At 38.2% G+C, this 22,568-nt stretch overlaps 1 protein-coding gene across 2 annotated transcripts in view; it reads right to left on the minus strand.

Moving 5' to 3' along the window:
- Positions 1-185: 185 nt before the first annotated feature.
- The window catches only part of ZDHHC20 (zinc finger DHHC-type palmitoyltransferase 20), a 49,125-nt gene continuing 26,742 nt past the window's right edge, over positions 186-22,568 (minus strand). The window contains exons 4-13 of one of the 2 annotated variants that reach the window (XM_063149025.1): positions 22,375-22,495; positions 20,951-21,020; positions 19,802-19,834; positions 18,905-19,025; positions 12,522-12,654; positions 10,796-10,922; positions 9,468-9,557; positions 8,303-8,403; positions 7,833-7,910; positions 186-5,635 (exon numbers count right to left, since the gene is read on the minus strand). In XM_063149025.1, coding sequence (XP_063005095.1) covers positions 7,873-7,910; positions 8,303-8,403; positions 9,468-9,557; positions 10,796-10,922; positions 12,522-12,654; positions 18,905-19,025; positions 19,802-19,834; positions 20,951-21,020; positions 22,375-22,495 — 834 coding nt within the window. In that variant the 3' untranslated portion in view covers positions 186-5,635; positions 7,833-7,872. The remainder of the gene's footprint in view (positions 5,636-7,832; positions 7,911-8,302; positions 8,404-9,467; positions 9,558-10,795; positions 10,923-12,521; positions 12,655-18,904; positions 19,026-19,801; positions 19,835-20,950; positions 21,021-22,374; positions 22,496-22,568) is intronic. The other variant, XM_063149026.1, reaches the window with a different exon arrangement.

The raw sequence follows: 22,568 nt of genomic DNA on the forward strand, positions 1-22,568 counted from the left end.
GATTTAGCCACAAGTCAGGCTTTTTATTTCCCCACAAGACCCAGTGACCTGGAAGATGTGTCAAGAGTGAGTGTAATCTTAGGTTTGTTACAGCTGGAGTGTAAAAGCCAGAGCAACGGTGCAGTGTTGCCCCGGTAGGCAGTTTCTCTCAGTGATCTAATAACACAGATGCTACAGCTGAGCAATTTTCAGATTCTTTCACATACTTTTATTAAGTTGATGTTGCATTCACTGATGAATTCAAGTGCCAAGTCCATTCATATCACTTTGGAAAAGAGGCTTAAAATGGTACTTTTTTATTAAACATGAATTATACTTCAGAGAAGTATGAACATATCTGAACACTGATGTACAAAATCTTGAATGCACTTCCATTGGTTATAAATGGCTTAAGAGAACTTTATGGAAAAGTATACATATGGGGAAATTGCAAATACAATTAAAACATGAAGGAACTTCCAGGCAAAGCAATGTGATTTTGTATTTATTCATTTATAAAAGCCCGTTTCAAAAAGTTACTTCAAGTATTAAACTATAAATGGCAACGTTTTCTCTGTGCATAGGATGAGTCCTATCTGTAACATACAAAAAAATACAATAAGTGCATCATTGTTACAGGTATCTTTTACACTTCATCCCAAACTTAAATACAGCTCATTCCAAGTTTAGGCAGCACAATTAAAAATAACTTTGTGGAAGCAGAATAGCTGGGACATTGTGATTAGTGCAAATGTTGATGACCCTTGCTGACAAATACAAAAAGAATGCAGAGATAAGAGGGATGTTTCATTCATCTAAGTTAAAAATGGAACAGACTTAACAGGAGGAATGCCGCCTCTCTCTGGGATAGCTTCATGATTGTAAATCATCATTCAGGAAGATTTAAGTTTCCCACAATAAAGCTGATAACAGGATAAGGGACAGGAGGAATCACAGAGGACCATGCTAAGCGTCTTTAAGGTGTCAGCTAAGCAGTGTAAAGGGGAGGGAATCAGAATGTCACTCCCAATGCTTTGGTGACAAAGTAATACAAATTCTTCATCTCTGACACATCTGCTTGACTGCTGAGCATGAGCTCTCTGTTTCTTAGGACAGGGGGTAGGAAGAAAGATGGGGAAAGCTCCCAAAACCAAAGCAAGTGATCCTGTAAACATTATCAGACTTCACTACCTCATGGAAACAAATTCAAGTAATGGCTTCAGAAAACAAATGGCCAAACACCAGTTTTAATCGGCATTAAAACAAACTACTTGTAGCTTCATGACGTTTCACAAGTTACATAATTAAGAAAAATGTGTATAAAAAGCTCTATATACAAAATAAATTGATAGGAATGAGTGTAACAAATGTGTTCAGTACTAAATCCCTTCATGTGCAGCTGCTCTCTTTGGTGCCACTTAGGGATAGAAGAGCCCCTGAAGCTGCACACATTGCTGTTTTTTAGGTACTGTGAAAATACATGTTTGTGAGCTAAAAGTAACTGCTCTTTGGAGCCTCTCTAAATGCACACCCAAATCCCTCAGTCAGAGACAATTTTAGAGGGTGTCCTTGGAGAACATACACTATGAAACTCAAAGCTGTCGTGGTTTTGTCGTTATTTAATTTTTAAATAAAAATCTGGTCAGTTGGTGCTCCAGATCCAGGCAGATTTGGTCAATCTGTGTCGGAGCCAGCACATCTTGGTAAATCTGCCAGACATTAATACTGCTGCAAACACTGCAGTTTTCCTCCTCTTGGGGCTCTGCTTAGCTACAACTGGACCATACTCCAGTTAGATCATGAAGTCTTTGTGTGCATCCTCAGTGGTATTGAAATTCGTCCCAACCCAAAAAAATGATTTATAATTAATAAAGAAGAACCACACAAGACCAAAGGAAAGAAACAGTACCTGAAAACTGTGAGTATTCAGCACTCTGGAGAACAGGACCAGTTTGTAAGATCAGCATACCAAGAGTAGCTTGGTACTTGCAAATTCCACACTCAAGAGGCAGCTTTAACAAAAATATTACCATGATTTCTACTTAAATCACTAAAAATAGAAGTACCCAAGCTTCCTCTAAAGTAACCCTCAGATTATTTAAAATGGATGTTTTTAATCACATCTGACTTGTATCAATACAGTCTCAATACTGTAGGAAGTCAATTAATGTCAAATCAATTAATACTCCTCTTCCTGCCTTCCTCCCATAATACGCCTTTGGTAGGCACAGCAATGATGTGTGTGTTGCACACTCTGTGAGTAAATAACAGTCAGAAAAAAAACCAGTATTGTGTAGTTTTAAGTAATTTCTATTTGTGGATTTTTCTGCCTCATATTCACAGGGACAGGTTTTTTCAAGACATTTCAGAAAAATGAAATCCTCCCCTGCATCAGGCTTCTGTTTTCACACTGTAAATTTAAAGACATTTAAAAAAATTTTTGAGTGTATGTAAATTTTAAGAGAAAAGCAGAAAGAAACAAGAAAGCAGTTTCTAATCACAACCAATGTAACCTACAATAACTACTATGTATTGCTTGTAGTAGTCATTACTTTAATGGATCTAAAAGCTTAAGGGCTGCTATTTTTAATGACAACCTAGGTATTTTCAAGACTCCCTGATACAGAGTAGGCTGAAGCACAAAACCTACATTTACAATACAGCCCAACACCCTAAACAGTTGTTTTCTCAGGATCCATCCCCCTTCTGATCTCCTGACCATGGGCCAAAAGAACCCCCTTCCTGCAGCCCCTGCCTCTGCTAGCAGGGACACACGTATGGCTGCTTGCAGCCCAGCAGCCAAAGAATCACCCTGCTCCCTCATGGACTTCTGGCACAGCACAGCCCAGCCTAGGGAGCACTCAGGACAGAATCCAAAGGCAGAGGATGTCATCCTGGCTGCCTTAGCCATGATACCTCCCCCAAAGGCCAGGCCTGCCAGGAAAACCTAACCCCTCCATCCCACTGGCTGGCATGCCCTTAGGGTTCAGCAGTACAATTCCCTTAGAGAACTTAATTCCTTTAAATCAGTCTGGGGTTTCTCTTAGTCCCCAGTTCCCCAGGCAAAAAAACCAAAAGGAGTTGGGAGTGGTGAATGCGGGAGAATCATCATTCAATCATTTTACTACACTTTGTATTTGTGAAAGTGACTTTCAGTAATACCTGCTTTTATACCAACAGTAACTCTGGCCTCAGGATTATCCTAAACCCACTGCTCTCCTTTTCTTACCTCAAATATGAAGAAAAATCTGGGACAAAATATTCCTGTGATCTGCATAAATACTTAGAATTGTCAGTTCTTCATGAAAAGCCACAAAAATGTCCAGATATACAAAGAAGTGGTTTCAGAAGAGCAGCACTTGCTAGAAAATGCACATGGAGATAGCACAGTCTGTTTACTTGCAGTTTTTCCTGTAGATTCACTATCCCGACTAAAGAAATCAAACAAGTTCTCCTATGTTGGCCTACAGACACATACATTCATGGCAGGGGCAATATGAAGCACTTTGGGGAGCAGGTGGGGGCAGCAAAGACCATATTGCTGAGTTCAGTGATACTTAGGATTCTGACATACATTTTGCTTATACTTCTGCTAGATGATGCCTGTGCATGGATGTATTATTTCAGCTATAATACATGGATGCAGTAAAAGCCAGATGAAATCCCAGGCCCTCCATGGCAGTTCCACCAGTGTTTGGGGCTGCGAATTTTGGTGTTCAGAACAAGCCATTTGAATATGCAGTCTTCCTTCTCTGTTATCTTCCCCAAGAAATTTTGCTGGTGCGATACTGCTGAGAGCTTATGTTAACATGGGCACTTCTCACTTAACATTTGAGAAGAAAAAGCAAAACCTTTCAGATCAATGTGTAGCAAATGCTTTTGTAAGTTTTGGAATTAGCAAATGCAAAATTTCTTGTACAAAGTTTGAAGAAACATTCTGCAACTTTTATAAAACATGCAACTTTGGACCATTGTTTCTGTCTCAAGAATATCCAACAGTGAAATCATAAGTTCTCAAAGAGTTCTTGTTCCAGAAGATTAATTTTTAAGAAAAATTTATTACATCCAAAGACAAAAAATACTTATTTTAAACCTTACAGTATACTTGATACCTTAGTATTTCCATCATTAACATATTTAACTCAAGTAGCAATCAGTCTGGGAGACAAACCAAACAGGTTCTTTTGGACTAGATCATCAATTTGACTACTACCTTCAGTCTGTATCAAAAGGGCTCATGTCTCTTTGTAATCAGCAGCAGCTGAACATCAGAAATCTTACAAACAGAAAAATAATATTTTTCCAGGTGCAAAATTCCAATACCACCGAAAGATGAGTTAGCAGTCTTCTCTGTAGAGAAGTGAGGAAAAAAAACCCCCCATGTTGTTTGCTGTAGGTCTTGAGCCAAGAATGGGATGGACTTGATTCCTCACACAGGAAACACATTTTGCCTTTTGTAAGCAGGTACATTGCTACACAAAGCCATCAGTCTTTAGCAATTTCAGCATCACTTAAACTGGACTTGAAAGTGGGAGACTAAAGGATGCAATTTTTCAGTGTGCTAACACAGATCTATGATCTAACACTAATCTTAAGTACCTGATATTTGTACTTTAGAACCAATAAAACCTTGTGCCTTTATTAAAAAGATAAAACAAAAGTATAAAACAGTATTTATAAACCATCAAGAGTCCCATGGAAAAAGCAGTACTCTGCTGGTTCTGTCTCTAGAAACACACAACTGCAATATGATTTTTCTCAGGGGTACTTGACCGTTTTGTTGCTGCCTTACACAGAACACAGCAAACAGTAACAGAAAATGTAAGAACTGTTAATTCCTTTTTGACTGTCTTTTCCTTGTATGCTGACTGACAATTGTTGGAAAGTAATAATCCATCTTTTTTTCAACTAAAACCCAAGTTTTCTTCTTTGAGCTCTGTCCTTGGTATAGTTAACTAAATCAAGTTAAAATGATGAGGAAGCTCAATCCTATAGCAAAAAAGCAACACCCAAGTTAAAGGCTTTTATGTTGTTGGCATTGCCTAGCTCCAAAGCACAGCTAGTAGAAGGAAACCTCAGTCCCAAAAGACTTGGAGAGCTGTGATCATGGGGTAGACTGGTTAATAGGAAGAGAGGAGAAGACATCATCCAGTCCCTTCCCCAACATCTGGCATCTGAACTATGTATACTCCCACTTCAGACTTGCTGATCATGCTCTAGGCTTTTTTTTTTCTTCCTTTTCCTTTTTTCTTTCCTTCTGTACTCTGGAGACCTGCTATGGAAGTGACTTCTGCAGTGCCTAAGGTATGAAGTTTGCCCGTGAGGAGGTAAGAGTCTCTGCAATCTACCCCCACCACTGCAGCATAAAAGAAATGCATAGTTCCCACTCTGGACCTTGTGCATCCAAGCAGGGCACTTCTGGATCTGGCCCTTTGGTAGCAGTATATAATTCAGTGTTGCATAAATGCACATTAAGAATCTTAAGGCATCTGTCTTAACTTCCCTGCTCTGCAATAGTGCTTACAAGAATCCATTGTACTGTGCAGAAACTTGAATTTCTTGTCTCTTCCTAAAATGTTCATGTTCCGTTTTTTCCTGCTCAACTTCTTCCAAACAAAATTAAGTAATATTCAAGCTCAAAATGGGTTGCAGAAACCTAGTGAAACAAAAAAAGGTAATTAATAGAATTATCCAATTAGCTTTGAACAAACAAATCATAGTGCATTACACAAATGCACCTGGGTAATATGATTTACAGACTTCTGATTAAGGTAAGTAGTTAAAGCAACTGTAGCTCAGAAATAGCCTTCTGGGAGGGTGTGGGTTTTTATTTCATGCTTCTTATGTTTTGGAAGTTTATCAGTGCTAAGAACATCAATCCATCACCACTGATCTGCATCTAAAGTATTCTGGATCCCTGACTGGCAATTCAATTTTTGAATTAAATTGATAGATGTGGGGACACAAATGGTATTTGCCGAGGTGAAGCTGGGGGACTGGCCTTCTTCTGCAAATCAAGCTCTGTACACCAGAATCAGCCATGACTTTGCTTCTCCTGTGTGTTATGGGCCCAAAATTCCAAAATACAACTATTGGCTTGTTACAGGGATTTATGGAAGTGCATTGAACAGATCCTGGATCTCACAGCTACTGTGTAGTTGCTTAGAAATGCAGGACTGGAATGAACCATCTTGGCCTAAACTGTGATCAAATCCCACTGAACTAAGAATGGTTCAAACATTGTGTTACTGAGTTAATTTAAGGTAACACACACCCAAATGCTTTTGCATTGGGTGCAATTATGCACTTTTATTTATACAATTTTTAAAACTAGTGTAGTTTGGGCAAATATAACACAAAGCAAAAATTCTTCCTTTATTAATCTGGCCTCATTTTAGGAAGAGAGGGAGGATAGAAAAGAAATTAATCTCAAGCTATTACCAATTAATTGTCTAGCATAAAACAGTCACCTATGCTCCCTCTCTAGGTCAGTGGAAAGAAAGATTAGGACCTTTCTGTAATACCCTATCAAAGGCTGCTGGGATGAGCTGCTCTCAGAAACTTCTATTCTGCTCCATGAAGAACAGAAAAGCCTTCGTGACCTATTTAGATCAGATTAGGTTTTATATAGCTGGAGGCTGAAGGAAACTCCTTGCTTGGGATATTCTTTAGCACATTTATATAACATTAGGAAAAGTTGGAAAGGGGAAACTTACCATTGGTGAGTTCTCATGGTTGAGTAGGTTTTTCAGAAGTTGTAACTAACTAGTCTAATCTTGGTTTTGTATGAGTTTACACTGAGCACTCTGATCAACATGAGGCCAAGCATCACACCATCACCCACAAAGGCCTTTTAGAAAGATTTTTTTTTTCCTTAAAAACAAACCAACTCCCTCCCAAAACTATAATTTTAGGTCAGAAGGCTCCTTAAAAAAATAAAAGGAAAGGAAACAAAAGTAATCCTAAAATTACTGAGCTTACCAAATTCAAATGTAGTGTTTTATTTCTGATAAAAATGTGAATTACTTGCAAAAACATCACCCTCACCACAAAAACCACAACAACCAAAAAAAGAAAAAAAGAAAAAAAAAGAAAAAAAAAAAAAGAAAAAAAAAAAGAAAAAAAAAGAGGCAGTAATGACTCAGCTACAGCTTTTACAGCTGTTAGTCCACCAAATAAGATTTGTTTGTCTTCTAGACAGAAAAACTTAATGGTAACTTATAAGCTCACCACAGTAGAAAGCCAACATAAATGAAGTCTAACTTAGTCATTGGAAATACATCAAAAGAACTTTCATATATGCACCAGAAGGTGCTGTATTTCCTATATGCAAAGTGCACACAGGGCACTTTAATGCAAGAAACATTCCAGAAGATCACTGTCAATTCCAAATGTGACAGAGCAGTCTGTATGCAGAGACCTGTACTCACTCACTGATCTTCCTTCCTCAGGCACATGCAGCTTCCTAAAGAGCAGAACATGGCCCACCAATATATGACTAAGAAAAAGACATTTAAGGAGCTCTTCCTCAAGACAGCGTTTCATCTCAGAATTGCATTTAGCATCAGATTCTTTTCCCTGGTCAGGTAACAAATCCAGCACTACCCACTTTAATCTAAATTACAGGATTAGTCTGACTCATCCCAGGCCTAGCCAACCCATGTTTCCTGCACTACAGCATTACTGCCATTCTTGTCTTCTCAACAGCCACTCTGAATTTTGTTTATACTTTGTTATTACCCATCCAACATCAGAGGACTCCTCTGCATTCCGTGACTAGTTGATTTTTGATTTTGAGATGCCAATTTTATTCATACATGTACAGAAATAGCAATCAATTATGTTAGTCTTACCTGTTTCTCATTGAGATGGTTGGTTAGTAATTAGCTGAGATCAACTTTCCAATGAAACTATAATATGCTTTTTTGCACCTAGAATGTGAGAGAATCTCAATTATGTGTTTTTGCAGATCTGCATAACAAATAGCAAAGATTTCAAACCAGAAAGCACATTGACCATGTTGTACCTGCTTTTACAAAAATATTTTTCTCCCCCTTACCAAACATTAAAGATCCCAAACCTCAGAACTGAAGTGCAAAAGTGTAATTATTTATCCATATACCATCCACTACCGTAACACAATTAATTTTGGAGCAGAACATGAGATGCAAGTTAGCCTTAATTCTAAACATCCTGACTCTATTCCATGGAACACATTTTCTTCTATATCACTCCAGCCAATTCCTAAGGACTTTCTAGGTGTCAAAAATTAAAAAAAAAAAAAAAAAAAAAAGGAAAAGTGAACCACAAACAAAACCACTACCTGATTTCACATTTTCCTCTTCAGGGCCAGTTTCCACCCACTGACAATCACCAGATAGCAACCGGTTTTGTGATTCACTGAGTGGTCGAGTGGTTACAGAGCTGAAAAGTAAGCAAAGTCAACAGGAATTCTGTAAGACCAGTAGCTGCTTCAGACATTTCTAGAATAGTGAAGTTATTTAAAAGCAAAGTTAATAAAAAACACCCCTAGAGTGCCAACTGGAAATGCCTGCCCCCAGCCCTAATTCCTCTGCAGGCTTGTTCCAGTCATCAGTCTAAAATAAACCCCTACCTGACACAGGCCACTCACTTCTAATGGAAAAAACCCAATTGAGACACAAGAAATGACACCCTGACAATAACACTGCCACACAGCTAAAAAGAAAAACTATGCAGTTCCATCTGGAAGAGCAGCCAAATGCTATCTTATCCCATGCAAATGCCAGGGCCTTCTTCTGAACAATCTTCTGAATGTAAAAGGATACTTTGCTGTTTGCACAAGGGTCCTGTTCTTGTGTAAATTCCACAGGTTATGTTGCACTGGAAGTAACTTCTCTGTATTGCCTTTGAATCCTCTAATGTCTGGTAACTCAGGTTACTGCTGTTGGCAACAACCTTCAGCTTACAAATTCATTAAACTATGCAGAAGACTTCTGAGGTGGCAAATGTAAACAGAAACTGCACATAGAGACTCTTGTCACTTTGAAAATACATTGAAGATACAAAACATGCAAATTTGAGAGGGATAAAAAGTAATGAGCTAAAAATCACAGCATGAGAGATCTACTTCTCTTGCAAAATGTCTCAGCATTTTGCTGAGGAGATGAAATACAAATAATACCTTGTCTTTCAGAAAAAAAAACCCAAACCAAGCAAGTAAACATTTTTTTTCCCATGGACAATTATTCAGTCTTCCCAAGGACTTTTTTGATTGTTGCTAAGAGCCAGTAAGCTCCCTTACTTTCTTTATTACTTCTTCCTTAGAGCCTTATGTTACAACAAACCAAGACATAGTCAAGTTTTCAGTCTTAATCTTCGCTGAAGACTTACAAACTTACTCTGAAGTGACAAGAAGCATAAAGAATTCAAAAACTAACTTTGAAACAATTTTTTTCTCTAGATAAGTATGAAACAGTACAAAATCAGTATTTAAGTGCTATAGCTACCTTTTGGCAGGTTCATTTTGGCTTGAGACTGCAAGTTGTTCTGGATCCATAATCACCAAACGAGTTGGGAAAGTACATCCATCTCCCAAACTAAACGAGAAACAAGACTCAAATCACTGTTGGTAGCTGACTTAAGTGAACTGAACAAGGACCAAAGGAAGAGGCAAAGGCTACAGGGTCAAATCAATTAGCTGAGCACAGTGATGAACTCCAGACTTGAGCAAGGCAGTTCTACCACTAAATTAGAAGATCAGTTAATTAAATCTTGGAGCTCAATTGATTCCCACTCTATCACTGAATATGGATTGCTGTGCACAAGCACAAGTGTGTGGATTTCAGAAACACAGATGTATTTCAGGAGACTGTAGCCCTACTCTTCCCCCAAACCAGCATGCACACATGGCAAGACTCTCTGGTATTTACAGCCTCAAAAGCTGTATAATAAATAACATTCTGGTGGCCATGCTTTCCCCTTCACTCATAATTTTGAAATTACCTAAGCCTTCTTTTAAAGTTTATCAGGATAAAATGTGGTAGCAAAACACATCGAGCCATCTACCGTGGAGCTTCCGTCTTTAAATCAGTAGTTGAGCAAACAGCTGAGTCAACCTAAGCTGCTGGTATAACCTCTGCAGTTTGATACCAAGGCCTCAGCTTCACAAACAGGTTCAGCAACATTTTTATCTGATACACAGACCCCCAAGAGCAGTATTGAAACACAGTTCCTACACCATTCTGCTGAAATCTGGTAGTGGTTGGAGTGTACAGCACATCAGCCTTGCTTCATAAGGCTTGTCTGCAACTCCCTAATGCTGGCTCAGCTGACATTTTAATTCCAGCATTTTTAATCATATCAGATTTTTCCACTCCTGTTTCTTATTTACATGCAATTTCTTAGACAGCTTTTGAATCCTAAAGTGTCATCTACAGCAAAAGGAAAGCTGTCAAGCTTTTTCAGGGCCAAGAGAGGGTGTTCTTAAGCTGATGTTGTTAGGATGCAGCTGTTTGAGCTCGTCTGAGTTGCAGATTTCTGCTCTGTAATCACTGAGACTACCACCAAAAGGTGTACAATTTTTGCAATATGCTTCTCAAAGCTTTTCAAACTTCTGCATTTAAAAGGCTCTTGTCAACAAGCTCTGTCTTTGAATGAAAATCCTGTGTGGAGTTTGATCGTTTTCTCTTGCACATTTTCCCTGCACCAGTATTTATTGTACTGGATATACAAGTTGGCTTTTCAGCCGTGCTTTATTTTTTAGTAGAAAAGGAGACCAAAGTGGAAGTCATGGAATCAATTAATTCCCTAATTCATTACTGTTCAGACTGAATACCTGGTAAAGATAGGAAGTAACCAATACTTCTTTTCATCTCCAAAAACCTCCCTTAGATTTTTGCTGCATCCAAGAGAAAAGCCATTTTTATCAGGACCATTTCGAAATGTGGGTGCACGGAACGTTTCTGTAAAATAAAAACATACAATTCTTTTAACCACTAAGGAGTCAGGGAGCATGAAGAAACCCAAACTTCTCTGCTGTGGAGCCAGTTTTGGGCAAGGTGAGGTGATCTTGATGTATATGTTATGGGGGGGGGGGAATTTAAAAAATCTCAAGGAATCAGAGGGAAAAAATATCACAGAGTTAGTGAAAAATGAGAAAATCAGGTAAGGAGGACAGTAGGACAGTCACCTTGTCAACTTTCTCCCTTTACATTTAACAAAGTCTGAGATAAAGCTAAGTACCATCAGCATGCCAAAGATATTCACATACATCCCTTATTCCTTGGTGACTTGCTCTCTCTTCAGCCTTCTTTGAGCAGACAACTTTCCCATTCAGGAGTAATTTACCATAAGCACTGCTGGACCTAAGCCCATACAAAAGAGGTTTTTCCACATCTGCCAAATTAGGAAGCTGAATTAAGAGCATCCCGTGCTATCAGCGGAAGATGACATCTATTACATTAGAAACAGACACACCATGAACTATAGCAAGCCAGCACCATTTTTGTACTCAGTCCAGTTATGCCCTTGACCAAGAACTGAGAGGAATCATTGCTCCCCCTCCATACCAATATCTTGTCTTTTAAGATCATGATCCAGAAGGCAGATAAAGAACTGTGTGGCCAATTATGACCACTGACTTTTGGGTAAGGAAAATGTTGAAGTTTTCTTCAAAGCTAAAAAGAAACTGTGAATATTCCTTACCTGTAAGATATGTCAAAGAAAAATAATTCAAATAACACTCCTATCAACCAATCAAAAAATTCTAATGAAAAAATTCTAGCCAAAAATTATTTTACTTTTAATCAACCCACTTATTTTTGAGGTTAGAAATTTTAATTCCAATGAAAGATATAAGATTTTGACTTACTCAGTTGTAGAAATACTCATCAGTCTCTGTCCCCCTACACACTGCAAAAACCACTCACAAGTGTTTCCTAGCAAGAACTTCAAATACTTTAATTAAATGCACATAGCTTGTTTATGCTGATCAATGCAAGATCAATTTAAAATGTTTAGGCATAAAAATATGGGAATCTCTTATTATCTAGGAAATGTGCATCAGTGTTTTCACTTTTATCACACTCTTACAAGCCACTTCCTAATAATAATGTTAGGTTTTTTTGACAGGATTTAAGAATATTTGTTTGCATCTAGTTCAAAATGTAGTACATGTTCATGTACAGCAGAGCCTCTGACTTGGTAGGGGATACCCAGCTACTCTAAGTATCAGAGCAACAGAGTGATGAGTAGCAATTGGGTCACATCACACTTTAAATTCACAACAAAAATGCATGGTGCCACAGAGGTCTCAAAAATACAAACAAAAGAAATGAACAGTCATCATGAATCTGAATGCTTGGCTCCAGCAGAGGATCCCCCACAGGCTTCACCTTCCCTTTTGTTTCACCTTTAATTACTTCCACTAAATATGCTTTTTATTGCACAATACTGAAAAAATCAATATTGATATATGTGATGACATATCACGTAGGCCTCACACTCTCATTGAATTGCCATTTTTCTGGACCATGAAAAGTTTCATATCCCAGTGGACTGACCTATAGTTGATCTGTTTTTGCCAACTAGCCAGCAGTGGTAGCTGAAGAGTGACAGTATGCTGATGAAGAACATGGCTGCCACAAAGAAAAGGAACAGTACGTGGAACTTTGCATGGGTATCTGGCAATTCATTCTGGGGAGAAAGAGAGAAAGAGATTAATATGTTAACACTTCCCAGCAACTAAGGCACTATTGTTGCTGAACATTTCCTGCCACACCCAGACTGCTACAGGTCTTTCACCTCAGTTTTCACCAAGAAAGAAAAGCAGCAGCTTTTCCTTTCACGTCATGTTAAACTGGATAAGGACAGCATTTAAATCTCATGGGTACCCCTTCCCCCAGTTTAGTACTGTGAGTGCACTTGTTCATCCATGCTTTTCAAATGCATAGTAGGGGGCAAGGCAAAACATTTTCTATACCAGAAAATCTTAACTGTGCAGCCACAGACAAAGAGACATGGGGAAAATATGTCCAAAGCCACTTCCTCTGAAGGGGAAAAAAGTGCAATTCCTGCCACAAGGTAGTAATAATGTATCTAATTCTCAGCTGTTATAATGAACATAAAAGGTAAATGGCTGTCATGAACAAGTCCTAAACAAGACATGGGATAGATCTTCAATTTTTGATCACCTCTAATGTTTAAGCAACAACAAGCATGTACCTAGCAAAACAAATTTGCCACGTCTGACCAGGTAGAAGTGAATCACCAGAAATCTATGTGGAAAACAACAATTTCAGTATAACCACCATAAAGAAAGCAATTCCCACCCATATCAGATTGTCAATTCCACCCCAAACTATTTTCAGACTTTCAAAAGGCCAATGGGATTTGTAATAATACTATTCCAGCTCTATATCCTCAAAATCACAGCACTTTCAAGCAGTTGACCTTTAACAACATTATGAAAGCAGAGAGGCTATTTTTACTCAGCTATTTACTTAGCATTACTGCCATTACTTTTTTCCATTAGTGCATTCAGTACACCCATTTATCTATGGCTGACTTTCTTTTTTAAGCTAAAGCACATTTCAATTAAGATCAAGTGCACATAGGTATATCCATTTCCCTCTACATAGCTTATATATTTATAGACAACAGATTACTAGTCTCCTTCCTTCTGTGATGATGTGAATACCTGCCATGAATGACTGGACTAGAAAAATTGTAGTAGGAACCACATTTAAATATTGACAGCAATACTGTATTTTACCTTTGGACAATTCTCTGCAGCTTTCCTGCGGCAAAGCTTTGCGCAAAGAAAGACAATTTATTAAACACTAGTATTATGTTAAGACAGGGTGTTTGAAAACAGCACAGGCTTTGTTAAGAACAAAATGGTTGGTGTGCAAATGTGCTCTTGGATGTGCCAATTTCCAAAGCACATCAGCAGCTTTAGCCCCTGTTCTCCAAGAAAATGAAGAAGTATGCAAGAGCCCACTACTAACTTCCAAGGCATGAAATCTACTGAAGCATAGATGTACTGGAATTCAGATTGTGACTGGATCACTTTCAAGTGGTTGCTCAGCTTGGTCAGCATGACTACACCAATTTCCTTCTTTGCTAATTGTTTCCATCACAAATAAGAGTTATGTGAATATTCTGTATGACGAAACCATTCACAAAGGTCTGAAAAGCTCAGAATACTCCTGAGGTATCAAGTAATGGTTCATTAATTAAAAAACTTTCTGACTTCAGAACATATCCATTACCATTAAACATAGTTTCAGCCAAAACCATAAAAAATAAATCGCCATTCTTTGCACATTTTTCTTCATTTAAAAGAGATCAGATAACAAATCAGTACAGTTTTTCTTCTTCTCCCTAATTTTCTTCAATACAGAGCAGTTTGTAGGATGTATCTTTAGTATAACACCTGAAATTGAACCAGTGCTTGAGAACACAAAGGAAGAAACAGGAAAGCTGGGTTCAAATTAGTTTTAAACTCCAAACTTTATACCTAAAGAGTGGTATCTTGGCTAAGATGCCAACACTTAACTGATCTGTTGCAGATAAGATGTATGGCTTTTAAATTCCATTAATATGTGCAAAAAGCTTAAGGAGAGCCCAAGCATCTATATTAGAGTCAGGCAGATATACACAGCATTTTCAAAAGTGCTGGCTGCCATCAGATAATTCTACAGTAAGCAAATGACAGCAGAGTGCAGCTCTCTAAATTGCCATTTAAGTTCAGCTTCCTACTGGCCATTTTGTTACTTATTTACTGACAATTCGTGCAACAGTCCCTCTTCCACCTGCAGTGACCCACTGAAATCCAGCCTAGCAAAATACTCCAGTTGCTGCCTATTCCTAAGCTTCATGTTGAAGCAATAGTAACTCTTTCTACCTCAGAGCACACTGCAGTGTTCCCTAGCTGCCCAACTGATTTCGTAACTTGAATTCCTATGACTTTTAAAAAATTACATATTTAAACAAAATAATTCTCTACAAGGAATTCTCAGGAGCTTATTCTGTTGCTAAAAGAGCAGCAGCAGCTTAGTCTTTGTGTGTTCTGTGGGTCAGAAAATCTAGGTTTATTTCACTTGCATCTTCCTAAACCAGCAGCTCTAAAACCTGGAGGATTTTTTGAATTATGCATGAATAATCTGCATGATCCCCAGGGAGCATTTACCTCTTTTGACTACCCAGCTTCAGCCACTGGTTGTAACTTCCTGAATGACAGTTGCAGAACTGAAGCATCTTTCAAAAAAGGCCAATTCTTTACCGGAGAGAAGCATGCAGACTTTGAGTGTGTTTAACAAGCTTATTCACAGTGGTGTTCCAGCAGCAGTCCACATGCCCCCCTCATGTGAAAAGAGAGTGAAACTTCAGACATTGGTTATTTAAGATCGTTAGGCTCAGCAGCAGCACAGAAGCAGAGACTTGCAGGTGAGAGAGCTGCAGAGTTTACAAAAGGAAGCAATTTGCACAACACAGTCTGAACTACTTAGCACACAATAGGCTGAAGCCAGTCACTATTCAAGAGTCCCCTACAAACTCTTTCTCAAAGTAATTTGATTGGTATCAGGTCATAAAACCCCTCAAACAAAAAAGTGCTGTCTGAGCTTGATTTGTTCCTCCATTTTCAGTAGATGGGTCTAGCCTAATCGTTGAAAAAAACATCTGGTCTACATCCTTAGTATAGGCAGAAGGAATGAGTTCTAACTAATGATGTGGAACCACTCCTTTTTTTAAACCCCCCTATTATTAATACAACCAAAGTTTTGCAGAAGCATGTGCTATCCACCCAGGACATGTACCACATCCTTTATTTAGCTATACTCAGGATTGAAAATTAATCTGGAGGACAGTGAAAGACACTGCAAATGACTGGAAAACATAATGGTTTCAAGGAGGTGGCAGTGCAGCAAGAATAGGAGTGGACACAAATATAAGCTGGGAAGCACCACCATGCACTGTGTAACCAAGGCATCAAGCACTGGGCATCCAGCCAGTGCTGGTGTTTGTGTCAAAGACATTTGGATAAACTGGCATTTTATCTTTAACAACCTCTGAGGTAGAAATAAAAATGTCATGAATATATGAGTATAAATAAAGAAATCAGTAACACTCCCTTATCTACAAAACAGATTTTAACATCAGCATCAGGGTGCAAGCCTGTGGTAAACATTTCCAGCCAGCGTAGTTGTTCCAGTATTGTATGCACAGAATCAAGACCTTTCTTCAGCACTTCTGCACAGAGCATGAAATGCACTGTGTAAAACTCTTGCACACGCAAGTGAGAAATACAAAGGTTTTCTTCAAAAGAAGAATTTGGTAGGTGTGCACGTCTCACAATGTTTCCAAGTATCTGCGTAGGAGCAGCATGTCTCTACGCAAGTATTATCAACAGTGCAAAACAATGGATTGCTACATTTGTGTACTTAGCACATACACCTCCACAACCTCATAACAAGTTCTTCCCCCAGGCTACATTCCCCAAGAACAGCCCATACTTCTTTCCAACACTGGATGTATCCAGCACTTCGTTGCACAGTCTCTGAAAAACATCTGTGAGGAAGCAAAAAAAAAGCACTGCCTTCTGAAGGTAAATTGTAACATTTCCTGCAGTCAAGCTTTGGGAGGAAACAACAACCTTGATTTGCTCAGTTTTAGAGCATGGTGCTAATAACACCAAGCGTGTGGGTTTTTAATTCCCATATGGGCAGTTTACTGAAGAGTTGGATTCGATGATCCTTGAGGGTCCCTTCCAATTCAAAATATTCACTGGTTCTGTGCATCTAGACAGCCTTGACAGAAAATGTCCAAACAGCAATCTGTCTGATGCTGTAGCAGACAAAGCTGAGGATTAGCAATATACTGAAGCAATCTACAGACAGCATGCGTCAGCAGCATTCTGCTTTGGTTTGCATACAGATGTACAGAGAACCTTCCAAGAGAGCACTTGCCTAAAAGCTTATGTATAAGAGACATACAAAAATTTGCAAGCTTACATGATTATGGAGCTGCCACCTCTTTCTGGAAATGTACTTTAATAAGTCAGTTATAAGCTCAGAAGTGTCTTAGCTTTGTGAAGTGGGTGACTTAATATGAGTAGTGAGTCAGAGACCTATTCTGCTGATAAGATCAGGGCATTGCCAGATTCAGTACAGGAAGTATCCGGAATTGAAAGCAAGTACACAATTACATTGCCTATTGTTATATTTCAGAAGTAGTCCATTCTTGCAGGAAACAGTTTTAACAACTGAATCAATAATAAAAAAAATCATCCCTCTTAAGTTTACTTCCTCTGCTTGAGAGTCCACTTCACCATTGTGTCCGATGAGCTTTGGAAGAGTCCTGCTGCAAATGTTGGTATTAAATATTTGTTCACTGTAGGCAGCTGTCCTATGGCCTTTTTTGTTGCACTAACAACTATAAAGTAATGTAGCAAAGCAAATTCTTCTTTCTTTTCTTTGCTCTAGCACTGACTGGTAAATATGTGAGAGCGCATCTACAGCCTCCTTAGAAATTGCATACAAAGCACTGGAAAGCAGCCAGGCAGATGTTTGGAAATGGCATGTTCACAGATTGAAAATTTAACTATTTTACAGCCAAGCAAGACTGAACAGCAGAATCAGACCATTTAATTTGAAATATCTTTTAAGACCCAGCTATGACTGCTAAACACATTTATGGCTTTCATCTCACAGTACTGACAGCTCATTTCCCACATGGCTCCTTGCTCTCCAGTGACAGGCTGCTATACAGAACTCACAGGTTAAGAGGAATGCAGTACTTTGGCAGATCAGACCCACAAGTTTAGATGAACACAAACTTCTTTGCACAGTTTATCTTAACTAATGCCAACTGTCTCAAAGCACAGCTATTTTGAATACATGATCAAGCTTCTCTTACCCTCACATGGCAGCAACCTTTTGCTCCAATAAAGCAAATATCAACATCTACCGCTGCAGATAATTCCTACTTTTTCCCAGTTACTCTGACAGCAGCCAGCATTTAAGAAATATGTGGTATTATTTACCCAAAGATGTGATTGAGACCCTTCCACTTGCAGTAACTTTTCGCATGCTCATTAATGGAAATGGATTAAGGGAATTATGCCACTAACACTTCAGCCTAGAGATAGGAAGGCACATTACAAGTTTTTCTAGATGAAAGGGAACAACTACAGAAGGCACTGTGTTCAGCCTGGATGTGACTGGAGCAAAACTGATAGGTGCAATATAACACTGACATACAAGGATGGTTGCCTTCACATAAATGTTATTAAACATACTAAGATGGATGTATGTGTATTACCCATTTGACAACCCATAACAGTTGCAAGGAAGATGTATAGCATTCATACTGTACATATCCTAGCATTCTACTCATACCAGACCATAAAAGCCACTAATATGAAGTTCAAACATGCCTATGTAGGGACTCCAAAACAAAGCTCAGATAGTTCCCAACAAATTAATCTGCCTTAGCTGGCAGCAGATTATCCATAGATAAGTCTGGGAAGATACAAAATTGTTATTTATATTTCACATTTGTCAGTATTTATTATATACACACATATATATAATCATACATATACATAATTGTTTGATAGGATCTGTTCCTTTATCTACATATCTGTATCTCATAGTCTCATAAAAACCTGAGCTCATCAAAACTCAATTTTGATGGAGCAGAGAAATTGCACAGTATCCTCATCAAAAGTCCTTCCCCCAGTTACTCATCCCAGGCAGTGTAATACATTTACTTCATCAAAATTCATAAGGTTCTCCTGCTTCAGTCACTTTGATTGATGTCATTAATGATAGTGAACCACAGAACAGAGTAAATGGTGAGTGACAACATGCTGATGCAGCCTTCAATAACACATGCAGGATTAAACAAATGAACAAAAACCAAAAAAAGCCTTAGAACTTACTGTCCAAAACTTTATGAAGTACTGCAAGACTGTAGCAGCAACAAACAAACAGTACAGTAAGGAATACATTAAAAACAGGAGGAAGAATTTGTAGTTAGAAAATCCCACACAATTATTCACCCTAGAAGGAGGGGAAAGAGAAAAAGGTTACTAAGGTAAACAAAAAATAAAACAAACAAAAAACCCACAATACATTGCAGAGCAAAATGTGTATGTCAGTGGTATGTCCAAAACACTCCAGCACCAGTGTTTCAGAAGCAATTTAAGCCACTATTTTGAAGAAATTTCTCAGGCTGAATGATCTGGGCCTCTCACATGAATTTTGCCCCCCGTGATTCTGTAGGACAGGACATGAGTTGGCAAAGCATTACAATACAGACAGTCCATACAGGAAGCAATTCCCACTACAAACTAACTGCAGGCACCACAGAAAGTAACAGGAACCTCACCATCAACTTCAGTGCATGCTGCTGGGTTACAAAACCACCTCTAAGTCAACTACTGGTAGTAATGCTCTTCACAGTGATAGCAGATAATATTTTTACTGACTACCAGCGAACACAAACTGCAGAAGAGTCTGAGTGGGTCATACATATCACCTAAAATCCAGAAATTACTCTCCCATTGCAGTGGTATCTCCTCTCCTGCTAACACCAACAGAGTAAAAAAAGGAAAAAATGGATTTTCTCACAGGTCTCGTTAATGTCAAGGTTTCTCTATATGAGGAGAAACTGCATGATTGGGACTACTGGGCTTACAAATTTAACACTGCATCACACATTTATTCCCATATGTTAAAGAACTTCTGTGGAAATCAAGGTTTACTCCAGAAGTTCATTTTTGAAGCAGCATCTAATTAATCATTCTTATACTGATTTAAAAAAAAAAAAAACTTACCATGGACAGTGGTGGTCCATTTTTAATACACATCTGAAAGAGAAAATTTCCAGCAAGTTAAGACAAAAAATAAGTTTTCTTTCCAAGACACATAACTTTAGCTTCTACAGTTTTGGGTGTTGTTTTTTATTGATTGATTTTTTTCAAGTATTTTGCCCTACTGTATCTTTTTCAAGCCCTTCTCAAGCATACCAATTCTCTATATTAGAGCAGCTGTTCTTTTACCCAAAAGAACTGATTGAAATTCAGAAGAGTTATGAGGAGAGTTTCTTGAATTAGCATGAGGAGTATTACTGAGCAACACCATGTAGCAGTTCATTAAGCCACCCTAGTTTTATGTGTGTGCAGAGAAAACAAATCCAAAGGGTCTGTCAGGGTTGTGTGGATAAGGTGTGTTAGCCTGGCATTCACTTCAACTAAGTCTACCTTAGGGTTATTTTTTCCACCATTTTGTTTGCTGCTTGTCTTTTTTTTTTTTTTTTTAGTTAATGGAGGAAAAGATCAGCACAAAGGGCATTTTGAATAGTTCACAAGCCACTTTAATCCAGTTTTAAAGTAAACACAGTTACTGGACATTTCAGACACAGAGACATTCATTGTATTTGTTAACAAATTTGATTTTAGCCAAAAGATGTGTATTAGGTTCTTCAGTTAAAGAGATTTCCTCAAGCTCAGCCTATTGAAGTCTCATGCATAGCCTCAGCCTTCAGTGCCTGTGCAGACTCCTCTGATGATTCACAATGAAAACAGGGGATAGCAATGATGTTTTTGAAATGTTAAAGGCATGTGACTCTACTGCCAATTTTTGAGATAAACATTTTTAGCAGAACACATCTGTTTCAAAGCTACAGAAACAAGTTACAATGAAACAGTTCAATAATAAGCTTTATCTGGTGCTGGTATCTCAGACCTACCCTTCTTTACTTTCAATCCATATGATTTTTCACTTTTAAATTAATCTATTTTTTAATATAAGCTTTGTCTTACAAAGCTACAAGCAGTTTTCCTAAGAAGTTCTGCCACTTTAGACAATAGGGCTGTACCATAATATTGCACCAACAGAAGGAACTGACCCACTGAAGACATGAACACACAAAAGAGATGATTGCAGGAAAGAGAAAATCTGTAATTCCAGATTCAGACACTTACACGTCACAGGCAGAACAGTGGTGGCAGCGGTCAGGTTTGATCAGCTGGCATCGATCACAGTATCTGATTGCTGTATTTAAGTGCAAGGGTCAGGTCAGTAGAATTCATCTCATTTTATGAAAGCTTTCCCCCTTAACATGAACTGAATCTTAAAAGAGCTTCCTGCCCTCCCCTGCCACACTTGTTCTCACAGATTGTCACACACCTAATCTCATATGATATGTAGTTTTGATTTTTTAAGGAATGTAACATATTAAAGTATTCAAAAGTACCTCTTACTACTCTACTGATTCCATTTTCATTTACTCTTTGACTCCCAAGTCTTCCTGTCCTTCATCCTTTGGCACTGATCCCCTTTTCACCTCTGCACAGGGTACTAAGGGATCTCATTGTGAAACTACATTCTTTCAGCAAGTCAGCCTTCTGCACTGACTTTCACCATCCACTTCACCAAACAATGATCTAGCAGAGTGTTCAGTAAGTCAGTTCTTCCTCATCTTTCCTGGATATTTTTAAAGAGACCTTCAGGTTTTTCTCAATGGAAATAAGACACCAGCACAGGCAGTTTGTAAGCAGGAGGAAAGCCAACATGTACAGCTAAACAACTGATAAGAGCTAGCAACAGCTTCCCAGACCACTCCAGGAACTTAAGACTAGGATTCTTATATGGAGGCCTGTGTTTAAAAGAGCCAGGTGTCCTTAGACTTTCTTTGGAAAAGTCACAGTAAACTTCGGCAATGATTATTCTGAGAAGTTTATATTTTTGGAAACTCTACAGGGTTGTTAGTTTCAAGAAAGAGAAAAAGATATATGCACATATAAAAGCTACAGATTTTTAAAGAACGTACATATACATAAGACAGCGCTTTCACAGCTCATTCATCTATAAATTGGAATAAAATACCTACATATATTAAAAGCAAATCCAGAAACAGTTCATAACTACATTTGTACTGAATTGCAGATGGGAATGAAACAATACTTATTTGTTTTTAAATTGCAAAAGCCTGTTAAGATCTTAAGTATATTTCTCCTCACACTGAATCAAAACAGCTCAAAAAGAAAAAATTTAAGTGAGGATAAAAGCGATTGTAAAATTGAACAACACATTTGATTTTCCCTTTTTCAAGCTATCTTAGCTATATTTATTTGCTGTGTTTATTTTTAATTGCCACAGTTGGAGTTAACTGCTATCATCTCTCCCCCTGCTAGAAGATATTTTTCTTCTTTAATTTCAAGTAGTGGCTTTATGTTGAGAACCCCAGAAAAAGGCCTGCTCTTTCTCTCAGAGGGATTAAACACCAGGACAAACAAAGAACAAAACATCATGGCTTTTGCAATATGTGCTTAATAAATTATTGATTCAATGGCAACAAATGAATAAACAGCAACTTGAGGAGCATAGAATAATCTTTATATCTCACCTCTTGATGCTGTTGTCGTATAGATAGGCAAGTCTTTGGCAGCTCTTCTTAAAATCTCCTGCTGGATTTCTGGTCTTGTTTCTCTTTCATATTGTTCTTTATCAAGTTTTGTCAAGCAGAACTAAGAAGGATGTAGAAAATGGATAGGATAGGAAAGATTAATTATTTCTTTGTTTTCCAGGAAAAGACCCTTT

The sequence above is a fragment of the Melospiza melodia genome, chromosome 2 (genome assembly GCF_035770615.1).
Source record: "Melospiza melodia melodia isolate bMelMel2 chromosome 2, bMelMel2.pri, whole genome shotgun sequence".
Classification (NCBI taxonomy): Eukaryota; Metazoa; Chordata; class Aves; order Passeriformes; family Passerellidae; genus Melospiza; species Melospiza melodia.